General features: G+C 46.8%; 1 protein-coding gene across 11 annotated transcripts in view; it reads left to right on the top strand.

The window, feature by feature from the left end:
- Nucleotides 1-14,596, top strand: part of PTPRM (protein tyrosine phosphatase receptor type M) — a 796,726-nt gene extending 782,130 nt beyond the window's left edge. For all 11 annotated transcript variants that reach the window (XM_045459381.1, XM_045459379.1, XM_045459380.1 and 8 more), the window contains 2 exons: nucleotides 5,996-6,131; nucleotides 13,849-14,596. In XM_045459381.1, coding sequence (XP_045315337.1) covers nucleotides 5,996-6,131; nucleotides 13,849-13,902 — 190 coding nt within the window. In that variant the 3' untranslated portion in view covers nucleotides 13,903-14,596. The remainder of the gene's footprint in view (nucleotides 1-5,995; nucleotides 6,132-13,848) is intronic.
- Nucleotides 14,597-15,586: the final 990 nt, after the last annotated feature.

The raw sequence follows: 15,586 nt of genomic DNA, 5'->3' as shown, positions 1-15,586 counted from the left end.
TTCTAGGGGGTGCTCAAATGGGAAGACCTCTGCTACAGAGCATTGAATCCCATTTGTGACTGCACATTGAGGATCATTTGGGGAGATTTTTATAAAACAAAAACAGGGACGTCTGGGTGGCTCAGTCGGTTAAGCATCCGACTCTAGCTTAGGTCATGATCTCAGGGTTCATGAATTCAAGCCCCGCATCGGTCTCTGTGCTGACAGCTCAGAGCCTGGAGCCTGCTTTGAATTCTGTGTGTCCCTCTCTCTCTGCCCCTTCCCCACTCATGCTCTGTCTCTTATCAATGAAAAAAACAAACAAAAAACCATGCCCAGGCCATACCCAAAGCAATCACATCAAAATCCCTAAGGATGGGCCCCAGACATCTGTGTTTTTTCAGACTGCCAGATTATTTCAGTGTGTGGCCAAGGTTGAGAGCCACTGAAAAGAGACTGCCTTGCTTTTCAGAGCACCATCACCTGCATTTTCTCATTGGTGATGATATGTAGCTAATCAGCCAGCTGGGATTGGCTTAATGGAGCAGGCAATTAGAAAGTCATGGCAGTTAGGGAAGGTATTTAGAGAATTTGTGGAAACTTACAAGCTTATGTCTCTTTTCAGGGGAGTATCATTACAAGCCCACAGTGAGATCTCACCCAAACGGAAGGGGAAATACGGTTTAACTCTGGGAAGACCAACCCTAGTTAAAATGACAAGCTTGCCTAAGGACCCCGGTTACTCTCCCCTCAAGGCCTGTATCTCATGCCGTGCCCCTCCCCCAGGGGCCCAGGAGGGTCCATGACACCCCAGAACTCTGCCCTGCTTCTCAGGAGTCAAAAAGTGGCAGAGTTTCATCCTACAGAAACTGATATGCCCTTGGAAAGAGTCTTATGAGCCTGTTCACACTTACCCTCGACCAGAGCCTCCAATCCTTTGTCCTGCCCGCTTACTTTTCCCTTCCTTCTCCTGGATCCAGCTCATTAAAAACATCTCTACCAAGAAAATGCCAAGGAGGATTGAGTCACAGCTCACATCCCCCAATTTATTTCTTCTAAATGCAGATAGAGCTTCTGATCAGAATATGATCAGAGGGTCACCAGTGTGAGTTGATACAGTCCCAGCAGGGAAAACTGACATTTTAGTTAGGGTTTGTATTATATCCATTAGGTTTTTGGAAAAACTCAAAACAGTTTGCAGACACCCATTTCTGTGTCTGGAGTCGGCCAATATATGGAACTAGGAGTATAATACGTACATGGCACCCGCTTTGATTAGTAGCTTTCTAACAGGGGCGAGTGCCGTAACCCAAAGGGCTAAGTCACACCGGGGGAAGTTGAGGCACCAGGACAGGCCTGAGGGGAAGATACAAAGACCCCTTAAATCACTGCACCTCATAGACAGCCACCCACTATACTCTCCCAAGGCCCAGCTGTGACCCCAAAACTAAGCAATTGCATTGCCCTTCTCCATGATGTCTACAGCAGGCTGTTCCTTATAGTGCATGGCGGCAGGCATCCCATTGTTTCTGCCCTCTTGCCAGCCCAAAGAACCTTGATCTTTCCTTGGGAAACATTCTTCCCAGTCCTGAAGTCCCCTTGGTTCTCATGAGGCTGCCTCTGGCTCTCTTGGCATCAGGATGGGCATGAGACCCATGCCTGGTAAGAATGTGTAGTGTTTCGATTTATAAATCTAAATGAAGATTGTTTTAGTTGTGAGAAACAAAGTTCAGTTGAAGTCGTATCTTCCAACATAGTCCAGGAAAGAATGCTTTGAACCACAAAAGCTCTCTGCTGTTCATTTCTGAGGTAAGAATGTTGTATTCAGCATAACATAGGGCTTCCTAATGGCTGTGGGCAGAGCAGTCCCTGCCCTAAACAGACCTCCACATGCTACAAGTGGAATGGTTCCTTGAGCCACGCATATACTCACAGTGAGTAAACAGGGTTGTTGTTTTTTCTTCATACGTCTTCCAGCTCATAAAGCCAGAAGAAATGGATAGAATTAAGATATCACCATTTTGTAACCCTTCATGAAAATACGGGTGTAGACAATGGTCATCAAGAACTATTGAAAGCATCAGGTGAAAAGCTGGTGGGGGAAAAGCAGTGTGGCTAACAGTGCAAAGACAGAAAGTAGGCTAATGGAGCAGAAGAGAAAATCCAGGAATGGAGCCACACCTCAGGGTCACCTGATTTACAACTAAGACCCCACAGTACTACGGGAGGTGGGGGAGAACAGCCTGCATACCTGGTCTCCCTCCTCATGCTACATACAGAAGTCATTTCCAGATGGATCATGGACCAACATGTGAAAAGGAAAACAATGAAGCTTCCAGGAGAAAATCTTCATGACCATGAGGTAACCAAAGATGATGATACCCAAGACAGAACACAAGCCATAAAAGAGAATATTGAAAAATTGGATTTCATTAAAGTTAAGCACTTCGGTTCATCAAAAGACACCAAGGAGACTGAAAAAGCAAGACAGCATGGGCAAACAGTTTTGTGATACATGCATCTGACAAAGGACTCGGAGCCAGAATGCCTAAGAACTACTGCAAGCAAAGAAGCAAAGACAGACCCAGTTGTTTGAGCAAAAGACTTGACAAGAGCTTCATTTTTTTAAACAAAGAATATGCACATAGCCAATAAACAGAGAAAAGGTACTCAGCATCATTCATTTCCAGGATAATACATATTAAAACCAGGACCAGACGCCCCCTGCACACTCAACGGAATGGGTGACATTTAAAAGACAAACAAGGGGCGCCTGGGTGGCTCAGTCGGTTGAGCATCCGACTTCGGCTCAGGTCATGATCTCACGGTTTGTGGGTTCGAGCCCCGCGTTGGGCTCTGTGCTGACAGCTCAGAGCCTGGAGCCTGCTTCCGATTCTGGGTCTCCCTCTCTCTCTCGGTCTCTGCCCTCTCCCCTGCTCATGCTATCTCTCTCTGTCTCTCAAAAATAAACATTAAGAAAAATTGAAAAAATAATAAAATAAAAAATAAAAGACAAGTAAATGATAATACCAAGTGTTGGTGACGATGCAGAGCAAATGGAACGCCCCCTACACCACTGGCAGGAAGGACAGATGGCACAGAGATTGGGATCTGTTTGACGGCAATACCAAATGCTGAAGATAAATACATTCTCTGAGCTCTTCCCCTCCCAAGTACACGACTATAGAAATGAGTCACTTATGCACCATGAGACATTTTTAGAGCAGATGGACTCATAATGTTGAAAATTAGAAACAGCCCAAATATTCCTCAGCTGTTGAGTGATTAAAATTATACGGTAGTAGACCCATTCAGTGGAATTGTTCTCAGCAATATAAAAGAAGAAGCCAGTGGTGCAACATGGATGATTCTCACAGAGATAGTATTAAGTGAAATAAGCCAGACTCAAAAGAGTATGTACTGTATATTCCATTTATACAAAATTTGAAAACAGACCGAAGACCTTTACAATGCCAGGAGTGAGAACAGAGATCATCTTTGGGGAATCGATGGTATTGATGACGAGGGAGTCTGAAGGAGGTCTGGGTCGGGGGGTGGCGCTGATCCTGGTCTGTGTCTTGATCTGAATGGTGGTTACGTGGAACATGAATTTGGAAATTAACTAAGGTATGTACTACCATTTGTGGTACATATCATTAACTACTGTTAATTGTAGGTCTGTTATACTTATTTAAAAAAAAAAAACTGATTTTGAACTTAATGTACCAAACTGACATTCTAACACAATGATCCATCTTAAAATCACAAAACAAAGAACAACGTGATATCTTATGCCTGCTTCCTAAAAAAGTATGCTTATAAGGTATCCTGTCTTAAAAAAAATTAATTCTTAGGAAGCTGTGGACCTAACTCCTAATTTATAGAATATAAGGATTAGAAAGAAACATGTTAAATGATTCACAGAGATGCAATGAATGAGAACAACTGAGAATATGGGGCTCTCTACAGGAAAGATGACCCATTTCCTCCACAAATAAATTCCCCAGAAAAAAAGAACAAAGAGGGACCTATAGATTAAAATGAACTCTCAAGCTATATCAACCAATTACTTTGCTTGGATGTGTATTTGAAGAAATCAACTAGAAGAAAATTTGTGAAACAGTCTGGGAAATTGGAACAATAATTAGAAATTCAATGATCTATTGACACAGTAATATTATCTTAGGTGTAATAATGATACTGTGTTTATTTTTCTTTCAATCCATTAGCTCCTTGGAGAAGTGGTTGATCTCAGAGCTGGTGCAGGGAAGATGTAAGATGAGTTTGGAACACCTTGTGGTCCCAGAGAGTAAGAAAGTACTCAAAAAATAATGGAGGCCTGATGGAGCTCCTAATGGCCAAAACCAGAACAATTTCAGCAACAAAAATAAATATTGATACTATTGGATTTTAGCTCATTGAACAAAATTAACATGTGTAAGTCTAAAGTGACATAAATAGGGGCACTTGGGTGGCTCAGTCAGTTAAGCATCCGACTTTGGCTCAGGTCATGATCTTACAGTTCATGAGTTCAAGCCCGGTGTTGGTCTCTGTGCTGACAGCTCAGTGCCTGGAGCCTGCTTCAGATTCTGTGTCTCCCTCTCTCTGCCTTCCTCCACTTGCTCTCTCTCTCTCTCTCTCTCTCTCTCTCTCAAAAGTAAATAAACATTAACAAAAATTTAAGGAAAAAATAAAGTGACATAGATAAAAAGATAAAAGATATAAGCAAATAAATTAGTCAAATAGTGGAGAAGAGACAGCACTCTCTCACAGTAGAATGTTGAAGGAGACAGGGAAGTAGAAAATCAAAACCACAATGATCGTTGTTGCAGACAGGATCCACCAATGGATCCTCAACCAGTGGGTGAAACTTTGAGGAGAACTGAGATATTTGCAGAATCCCCAAGTATCTCCCAAGATATTAACTACAAAGAGAAAGATAACGACTACATAGGAAAACATTTCTCAGGCACCGTCTTAAAAAGTGATGAAGGTCAACATCACCAGCGAAATAAGCCATTCAGCACCCTGAATCCCTGGAAGGATGAACAGCCCCTCTGTGGTTCTCTGGCCAAAATGCATAACTTCATTCCCAATCATGAGAAGGGGACATAGTTCTACATTTCCACATTCTACAATTTGTATTTTGTAATGACTTCTCAAATTGTAGCTGGGCACCATGGCCACTTTCTACATCTACATTCTAATTTTTTTTTTCATTCTACAAAAAAACTGACCAGTACTCTTCAAAAGTGTCGAGGTCAAGAAAAAAAAAGGAATGATTGAGAACCTGATGGACAGGTAGCAGAGACTAAGGAGCCAGGACAAGTCAATGCAAGGTGGGGTCTGGGATTGGACCCTGGACTAGAAAAAGGTCATTGGTGACATTTGACTAAGGCCTATAGTTGAGGTAATAGTATTGCACCAGTGGTAACTTCCTGGTTCTGATCCCATACTATGATTTTGTAAGATGTTCGCATCAGGGGAGGTGGGTATGCCAGGGAACCCTCGTGCTGTTTTTACGATGATTCTGCACATTTAAAATTAGTTCAAAATGAAAAGTTTCATTCAGAAAGAGCTCCTGTGTTTTAGAGATTAATAATGAAATAATAGTGGACTTCTGTAAGGCCAAGTCCATCTTTGAACACTCATCACCAGCTTTCCTGGCAGATAGCAGATAAGGTGTTTGTTTGCTGGAAATTTCCTGCAGTGGGCCCTTTCAGTAAAAACAGGTAAATTTTTATGAGATTGTATAACTGAGATCTGAGGTGAAGCCAGGAGAGCAGAATGTGCCAGTTTCTCATCACCTCCAGTGAGGTGACCCATGGGCCCAGTGCTAAGACTCATTAACTCCATTTGCTTTAATTAAAATAATTGGCCCTGGTGGAGTGATCGCCTGGCCTCTGAGGCTTTCACCATTGCCTGCTCTCCAGGGTTCAGGAGGCACGTGAGGATGCAGTGTGAGAGCAAATGCTCTCAGACCTCCTCTTGGACCATCTGATTTCTCTTCCGGCAGGAACGGGGGAGGCCGCAGCGGGACGTTCTGCGCCATCAGCATTGTCTGTGAGATGCTCCGGCACCAGAGGACGGTCGACGTCTTCCACGCCGTGAAGACGCTGAGGAACAACAAGCCCAACATGGTGGACCTCCTGGTAGGACCCTTCCTCTGTCCCGCGGAATGGGGCATTTTCCTGGTTAGCTAGCGCAAGACAGCTCGCCCCCCTCCGAGTTTGCGCTGACATTGATTCCCGGGGGGGGGGGGGGGGGGGGGGGGGGGGGGCGGATGCTCGTTTTCAGAAACATAATGTGATCTCTGGGCTGGCGAGGGCTTTTCTCCCCTCTTCCTCTCTCCCTGGGCTTTTCACGGGGAGGCTTCATCTCCACACACTGGAAATGGGGAAGTCATTGAAACTCACAAGCGAACATCCTTATTAGTTCCCATTCCTGGCAGTGCCTTCCACGTGCCTAAGCACTTCGTCTTCATGGAGAAGAATCCTACTACACGAAATGCCAGATTTTCAAATTATATATTTTATAAATAGCTTCATCACCTAACATTGGTCAAAGCTGTGAATTTCAGTTTGGCACCCAGAATGTTGCAGTTAATTTTGGTGGCCATATCTGAGAAGAGGATTAAGGAGCTGAGAAACAAAGGACTATGTGCAGCTATTTTCTTAGAGTATTTCAGGAAATCTCTTTCTTGTGTGCAGCTATTGAAATGCCAACCACCGAGACTGGAGAACAGTAGAATAACATCAAGGAAGAAGCTTTTAGATTAGTCATTTGTACCTCTGTCAGTGGAAGGAGGAGCTGAACGAAACAGTAGGACTGATCCCAGAGTTGGAGAATGGCCTGGGGTGCGGAGAGGGAGGAAGGGATGGCTGGTGCCGCCATGCCTAGGAAGCCCATGTTTCCCAGCCCACAGTACTGCAGCAGTGGGCTTCAACTTTAAAATATAATAAAGGCACCGAAGAGCTAGTCGAGATTCAAGGTAAAGGTGAAGAAGTAGGGGCACCTGGGTGGCCCAGTCGGTTAAGCGTCCGACTTCAGCTCAGGTCATGATCCCGCAGTTTGTGGGTTCGAGCCCCGCGTTGGGTTCTGTGCTGACAGCTCGGAGCCTGGAGCCTGCTTCAGATTCTGGGTCTCCCTCTCTCACTGCTCCTCCCCTGCTCACACTCTGTCTCACTCTATATCAAAAAACGAACACTAAAAACTAGATGGATAGATCGGTAGCGTTGAGGAAGTAGCCATGGTTCCTGGTCATCACAGCAGTGCCCCAGGCTGGGTAATGACAGCGACTGATGCTGACTGACTCCTAGGACACGTCCGACTCCCACAGGTCACTCTGCAGAGGCGTCTGCTTCCTGCAGGTACGTGTGTCCTGCTTGATGGGCTGTTCCACGTCCAAGAAGCACTTGCTGCCTGAGGAATTTGGTAGAGGGGCGCCTGTTTGGCCAAGTGCAGACTCCCAAACCATCAGCAGTTAGCACCCTGGCTTCTGTGGAGAAAGGACTGCGTCCCGCAAACTGCTGCCCTCTCCTCTCCTCCCTACTGGAGACCCATGAACACCCAAATTCGAATCTCAGCTCTGCTACTAATTCAAGTCAAGGGACCTCAGACAAATTAACTTGGCAATTTAGGTCCCCTCGGGCAGGTCACGTAACTTCCCTGAGCCCAAGTTATGGAAACCAGGGATAAGGTTGGCTTATGGAGGTGATCCTGTGAGCCAACATATATGAAAGTGTTTTTGGAAAACTGCAAAAACTGCAAAGGTGAGACAGTGGTTCTCAAGAGTGCAGGTGTCCACAGGGCATCCCGCAGCCAGCAGGCATGTATTAGCGTTGGGAGAGGAGGGGAGGGGGCAGTGAGCAGCTGGCATTCACATGGTGCTTAATATGTGCCAGACCCCATGCTCAGTGCCTTATACGGAGGCACAGATTTCATGTGGATGGGCTGACAGACTGGCTGGCCTGTCCCCTGTGCAGGCTTCACTAGAAACAGCACCTCCCAGAGGCAGAGAACTATCTCACTCCCTGGCACCACCCATGGGAATTTTAAAGAGTTGTACCACCATGGAATTCTCAATCTTCTGGGCTGGGGGCCACTGAGATAGGGCAGTTGGGCAGTCAGAGGAGGCCTGAGTTTGGGATGGATAAGAAGGTTGGCAGAAAACGGAAGCCAACGCCTAAATTGAAATAGTGCGACCTCATTGGCACTTAACCGCCCAGACTGAGGGACAGACTTGTAGCTTCTAGACTTTTGTTGGAACTTGGGCAAAGCTGACCTTGATGAAAAAAATATGTATCATTTCCCTCTCACTACAGCCTGAATTAAGCAGGTCATTAGTAATAGACCCTTCCAGGCCTTTCCGCTAATGGCCCTGGCTGCAGCTTTCATCACTCACGAATTTTTATGTGCAGAAACAATGTGGCTTTTTCCAAATCAGTGGTGCAGACTAAACGATGGAGGTGATTCTCTGTGAACTGAATGGACATCTAGGTGGTTGGACCAGCAGGGAGCCCTCTCTTCTATAATAATTTAGGTGTCTCTGTGATGATGTGTTACTCTAATAGAGAAAATAGGATCTTCAGATGCCCAAACTTCTGAGGGTCAGTCACAGTTTGAGGATAAGGTCAGTGGCTGAGAAATATAAGGAGAGTTTTCAATTTCCTGGAAGAATGTCTGATAAATTTGTCACAGTGACTGTTAGCAAAATAATAGATACTATCTGGTGACTGGAGAAAAAAATGTCACCGTGCTCTTTTCAGTAGGCTTGAAGACATCTAAGTTAGCATATAGTGCAACAATGATTTCAGGAGTAGATTCCTTAATGCCCCTTACCCATTTAGCCCATTCCCCCCTCCCCTAACCCCCTCCAGTAACCCTCTGTTTGTTCTCCATATTTAAGAGTCTCTTATTATTTTGTTCCCCTCCCTGTTTTTACATTATTTTTGCTTCCTTTCCCTTATGTTCATCTGTTTTGTATCTTAAAACCCTCATATGAGTGAAATTTGACTTTCTTTAATGAGAGCTTTTAAAGAATTCTGAGCCCTGGGCCCACCCCAGAGACCATGATTCAGTTGATCTGGGGTCTGGCTGTGGCAGCAGGATGTTAAAAGCGTCCCAGGTAATTTTAATGTGTAGTAAGGTTAAGAAACTTAGTGCCCAGTCTAGGATGGCTCTCAGCCAGGACTGCACGTTGGAATCGCCTGAGGTGCTGTCACAAATGCCAAGGCCCAGGCCATGCCCCAGACCAATTATGGCAGATGGAGCCCGAGGCGAGTGAGCTCGATGGGCTGCAGGGGAGACCAGGGCTCAGCAGGGTGAACAGGCCATCCCTTTCCTCATGCCGGCTGCTGGGCAGCTCCAAACCTACCTCCAGCCCTCTGGCCCTCCTGCTCAGACCCAGTCCTCTGCAGCATCTCCCAACATCTGTAATTTAGAGCTGGCTACCAGACTCAGCCCCACCTGCCCCTTCTGTATGCTAAAATAATATTCGGTATAAGGCACTCCCTGCAAGATGGCATGCGGTTAGGGCCTGCAGCTCTCCCTCTCATGCAGAGGACACAATGAGTCTAATAACTTCTGCATATACACTGCCTCCAGAGGTCTACCTGTGAACTGTGAAACATAAAGGCTATTTGAAGGGGTGGGGGGAGGATGTGTGGGGAGTGGGGGAGAGGGGTATGTGTATAGGTATATGTGTGTGTGTGAGTGGGGGGGGTGTCGCAAGTACAGGTGTGTGGGTGGCTATGTATCTGTGGGTGTATGTATATGTGAGTGCATGTGCATGTATAGGGGTGTGTGTGCATGTAGGGGGTGTAGGCGTGGATGTATGCACATGTGTAGAGGTGTGTGGGGTGTGTGCATGTGCATATGCATGTGTAGGGGTGGATGTGTGTGTATGTGTAAGTGGGGTGTATGTATGGATGGGTAGATATGTTTATGTATATGTGGGTGTGTGTGGAGGTGTGGGTGTGCATGTGTAGGGGTGGATGTGGGGGGTGTGGAGGTGTGGATCTGTATGCATGTGTAGGGGTGTAAAGGGGTAGATGCGTGTGCATATGTAAGAGGGTGATGGTATATACATGTGGGTATATGTATATGGGGGGGTGTGCATGTGTGTGTAGGTAAGGGTGTATATGCATGTATAGGGGTGTGGGGGTGGGTCTATGTCAGTATATGTGTCTGTGGGTGTGGCTGGGGGTGTCAGTGTCAGAGTGGAGGATGTAGCCCCCAGATGGGGAGTCAGAGAGGCACAAGGCCCATCTCTGGAGACACTGGGAGGCATTCCACTTTCCCTGGCCCAGCCACACAGCCCCTGGAGAAGCAGCCACTCTGCTTGAGTCCTCCCATGGCAAGTCTTCCTGCAGTCTCAAGGAAGTAATCTCCGTGCCCCCACCCCTGCCCTAGACTCTGACCTCCTTGAGTCAGGGGCTGGCTGCCCCCTCAGTACCAACAGAACTCCTGGAGGGTCCCAGGACAGAGCTGAGTGACAGCACGTTTCTTCCCTGCACCTGGACGCTCCCCCCTCCTGAGCTCCCCTCGCTGCTCTTAGAACCTGGGGAGGCCAATGGCTACCCACTGATGAGTCTCAACAGCAAACCAGGCACAAACCACCATGCGTGGGAAGAACGTTCTTTGAGGGAAGAACATTCTCCCTACATTTTTAAAGGCATAAATGAGAGGAATGACCCATTCTGCCTGTTGTCAGACACACCGCTGTCTCCTCAAGGGGTCTCCTTGGCTGGGAACCTCCCGGAAACATTGAAGCAGATGGCTCCACCCATGACTGTTGGCACCCTGGGGACCAACTGACCCTCCAAGCGGGGACATGGGTAAAAGGGTTTTTCCAGACCGTAGGACCTATTAGCACAGGACCCAGATGAAACGGTGAAATTTGTTTTAGGTTCAAAAAGCAAGTGTATCAGAGGGGGAAGGGCTACCCCAGGTGAGCCTGCGTGCAGACTGCTCTCTGAATCTTCTCAGGCAGGCAGTGTGGGGCACTGGAGGTTCCCGGAGGGACCACAGGGCCCCTAGTTCCTCAGACACAACACAGGGCAGCACGCCCTGACGCGGCTACAGCTCGAACCCTTCAGGGAGCCCCCCCCCCAAAGCCACTTGGCAGGCCTCATGGTCTCATGACGCCCTCAGTGAATGAGCAGAGCGGGGACATGGGGGGCTTTTAAAACATAACCTCACTCTTAGGTGCTCCTTTAGATTTCACTTTCTCCCTCTTCATGAGAACAGGACGGTAGGTCTGCAACAAAAGTGGGGTCAAGGGCTTTGGAAGGGAATAGCTGGCCGCCCAGGTTACGGTCCTGCACGAGGATAACCCCTGCTCCTGTCACTTCCTCATGCCCAAAGCCAGTTAATGTCACTCAAATCAGGAGAACTTGGGACCAAGGCAGAAATGTTCTTTTTTTCCCCCTGAGGCACAGGGTAGCTCGTGTGGCTTAATTATACCGTTCAGAAGCAAGTGAGCTGAGAGAAGAAACGGCAGAAGACAGGCCTGTACCTGGCGATCAAGGGTAATCAGTTTCCAACACAGGAGGATTTCAGGCATTTCCTGAGGTGTTTGGGGGAGGGCATGCAACAATTTATGGTCTTTCTTCTCAGCCCCCCTTATTTTCCTGATTCAGAAACCAGTCATCACAGAATCTCTTGGGATTGACAGTGTGCTTAGGAGGGACAAGATAGATGATAGCAAATTCATTTTGAAAATTATAGTCATGCCTAGGATAGGGCTTCCAACAAAGCAGCCCCTTAGTGATGAAGCCCAAAACCCGAAAGGGGTCGTGGCCTGAGGCCGGGAGCTACCTTACCCTCTAAATGCATGTTCGTATGTTAAAAGGATGGTTTCTAGTGGGCACTAAAATTGCACAACCAGGTTTATGCAAAACCATGTTTATGCAATAAGTAATTGGATCTCTCAGATTTCCATGAAAAACATGGTCTCTGTGAAGGAGACAGGAGAACAGGACTGAGCACTCACGTTGGCTCAGTGATCTGACCACCTGGCCTTTTAGAGTTTTGAAACGCGAATGATTTCTTTCAACTCTTTTGAAAATAAAAGTGTCAGATCCTGGAATATGAATCAGCTTTGGTGCAGCCATATTTCCAGCTCTCTTGGGCATCTACCTAGGAGTGGAACCGCCGGGTCACAGGGCAACTCTTCTGTTGAACCTTTTGATGACCTACCGGACGGTTTTCCAAAGGGGCTGCACCACCTCGCATTCCCACCAGCATGCCAGTGTCTCCATCCTCACCGACGCTTGTTCTTGTCCGTCTCTTTTAATCGTAGCCATCCCGGTGGGTGTTACTGCGATTGACGTATTAAGCTTGGGGCACCACCATCAGTATATTGACATGGTCTGTTTGCTTCCTGTCTTCCCCTTCAAACTGTAAACTCCTGAAGGACAGAAGCTGCATCTTAAAATCCCTAGTCTCTATCCTTCGGGGTGCACCGTGCTAAAGCCCATATTGTGTCGTCATTTACACATACAACCAACATTTGAACCCCCAGCTGTGTGTCAGGTTCTGTGCTAAGGACTCGTGTGTTACACACGAGGGGACAAAGTATGGCTCTGGTCTTCAGATAGGTTGGACGAGTGGGGCCTTTAGAGAACAAAATGCAGGTGAAGACAAAGCTTCCGTGACTAATTAATTAGACATATATCCAAAAAATGGAGACTTAGTTTGAATTAACTTGGCAAACCCAAAAATAAGAGATCTATTTCTTTGGTTGCGGCCGTTGTGTCAGGCAGTGAGACAGTGGTGTGCCCTCTTACAACTTGTGAAAGTGAATCTCCTTACTGAGGTGGGAAGAGAGCCTTCTAGTTGCTGAGCCTGTTTGTCCCAGACACTGCACTGCTGCGGGATGGCAGGTGGAAGCATGCTCAACCCCTGTGTCCCTCTGCTTGGCTCAGAGGCCACACCCGGGTGAGCGTCCATCATACAACCACAGGTGCAGAATGCCGCATCCTCCGCCTGAGACCCTCCCTGGGCCAGGACCTCACGCGGGCCTTCCTCAGGCCAAGGTCCGTGATGTGAGAAAGCTGTGCTCCAGAAAAAGGACTTCACTGCCTGATTAACAACTGCTATGTGGTTCCCAGAGGGTATCAAACACTTGCCCCCTGGGTCTTTCCTTATCCTGTTCTTCTACCTGGTATGCCTGTTTTAACCCCCCATTGGGTATTTGCAGTTAGTTACCTGCTACCTCTTGGAAGATCTCCCCTGGGAAGTTCTGCTCCCTCCTCCACTGCACCCATGTTGGGGTACCATTCACAGGCCCTGCTCAGCTCCATGCCATGTGTTGTCCTTGGTTACCAGTCTCAACCTCTTCATTGGACCATAGACTTCTCAAAGTCAGGGACCAGGTCAAGGTGCTTGGGACTTAAGAGGTGCTTGATAAATTCTCTATGAAAGACATCCTGCTGACTGAAAGTTGAAGGTATAGTTGGGCCAGGAGTGAAGACACATTTATTTGTTGAGACCCCTGGTATGAGCAAATCACAAAGATGTTTCTCCTCCCAGACCTCATTTGTTTTTCCTTCTACCTCTTGATTTCCCCATACTTTGTAAACGTTTATATGGGGACAAACCTTCATGTGTGTTCCAGTTGCCTAGAACTTTCCAGAAATTCTAGTGAACGTAGATGTCAAAATACCTTGCATCAGGGCTTGTGCAGAACATCTCCAGACAATGGATATGTTTGCAGCTCACAGCCGTGACTTTCTGATTCATGTCTGATTCAAATCCTTCCCAGTTTGCTTTCTTTCCATTAAAACCCTAATCTGGCATAATTGCTTTAATGGACCCAGCATTTGGGAATCGCGGAGCTGACATCTTCTCACTTCTGCTTTCCAGGATCAGTACAAGTTCTGCTACGAGGTGGCCCTGGAATACTTGAATTCTGGCTGACGGCATAAACAGTTCTGCACACCAACCCTTTCATCCCACAAAGCCAAGACGTTCCATGGTATTTGTGTAGATGAGATGAAGACTTCTCACTATGCTTATTTTGCTTTGCATAATTGGCTCTTTTTAAGAGCCCAAGAAAGCGTTTATAAAACTGCTTTGCACTGCCCAATTCCCAGCAATGCTGCTGCCTGACAGAAACACACACACACAGCAGAGTCGTCAAATACTGTCTTAGGCATCGGCTTCTTAGAGCAGCGTAGACATCTGGTAAATCGAAGAGCACAATTATATTCTTATGAAGGAAATTTGTACCTTTGGGTATTATTTTGTGGCCCGTGAACCCTTTGTTATTGTTACAGCTGAGTGTACATTTTTGTTTTGTGGAGAATGCTACCTGGCATTATGATAATATATTATTTTAGTTAATATTTGTATTTTAACATGTTGCATAATATAAGCTTATGTACCTTTCCAAGACTAACAGATAAACGTATAATGAACAAAGATATGTTGTATGAGTTGTTGTTTCTATCAGATTTGTATTGTTTCCAAGGGAAAAGCTTGGGAGGAAGTCAATTCAAAAATGCAAAGCTCGACGATCAGATTCATGGATCCAAAGCTTTTCCCTTTGTTTATATTGTAAATATTTTTGATTTCATCAAATTATTTATTCATTAAAAGAAATTTTTGTGAAGCACAGTGAGTGACAATCATTTTTATGAAGCGCAGGAATGGATTGACTGTATGATGTGACCTTGTGTGAATTCTTTCTCAATAAATAAAGACCCGTGACCAGTCTTGCTGTATTCCTGGTGTCCCAGCGCCCCAGTGGTGGGGGCAGCTCCCGTCACCCCAGACCCCTGGCACAGAGATGGGGTCTGCTGGCCTGGAGCAGGTAGAGATGGGATTTTTGAGAGAGAAATTCTGGCAATGAGATATCCTAGCCCATCCTGGGGTCCTCCCTGGGTCTTAGGAAACACAAGCCACAGGGCAGCCCGACCCCTAACCTGCTGGGCATATTGTTGAAGAGTGTGCTGGGTGGATGCTAGGCCTGTGACTTGATGACCAGGGCAACCTCTTCCTTTTTCTGCTTCACCTTAGCAGGGGCAACTTCTGCCCTCTCCAGACCTCATTTAAACCTGAAACTTGCTGAGAGAACACTTTTTGAAGGCTGAAGGGATCAGAGCGCAGTTAAGCAGGATACAAAGCTCAACAAGACAGTTCCTGCCAGAGGGAAAGATCACACAGGACAGCCTGCTCCTCGCTCCTCGAGGGCGCTGCCTGACCTCTGAAGGAGGAGGCTATGCTGTGCACTTACAATAGGAGTTCCAACCGAGTTGCAGGCCATGTTAAATGATTTCCAACAGATGATGAGGATGAACTTTTACCAAACACCCAATTACACATCTGAAAACTGTGCAGGGCGCCTTCCCAAGAGGCAGCAGGTGTTCCCCGAGAGAGTAATGGAGCCATCGTATAGCTGGAGAGACTAAGGTCGGAAGAGATTAAATAATTTGTCCATTGTCACCCCAGGTGGCCAGTGCCAGGTGCCTCCAGGGCCTGGGGGAGGCAGAGGGCAGCAGCAGGAGCACAGATACCCTTGTTACAGTGCACAGTGTAGGAAATGCCCCTCCTGCTGAGACCAGGAGATGGGAGCCATCGCCCACTCCAGAAAGTGGGGTGA

Source organism: Leopardus geoffroyi, chromosome D3 (genome assembly GCF_018350155.1).
Source record: "Leopardus geoffroyi isolate Oge1 chromosome D3, O.geoffroyi_Oge1_pat1.0, whole genome shotgun sequence".
NCBI classification, from domain to species: Eukaryota; Metazoa; Chordata; class Mammalia; order Carnivora; family Felidae; genus Leopardus; species Leopardus geoffroyi.
Note: the sequence above shows the minus strand (reverse complement) of the source record. Positions and strands in the feature narration are given on the sequence as shown.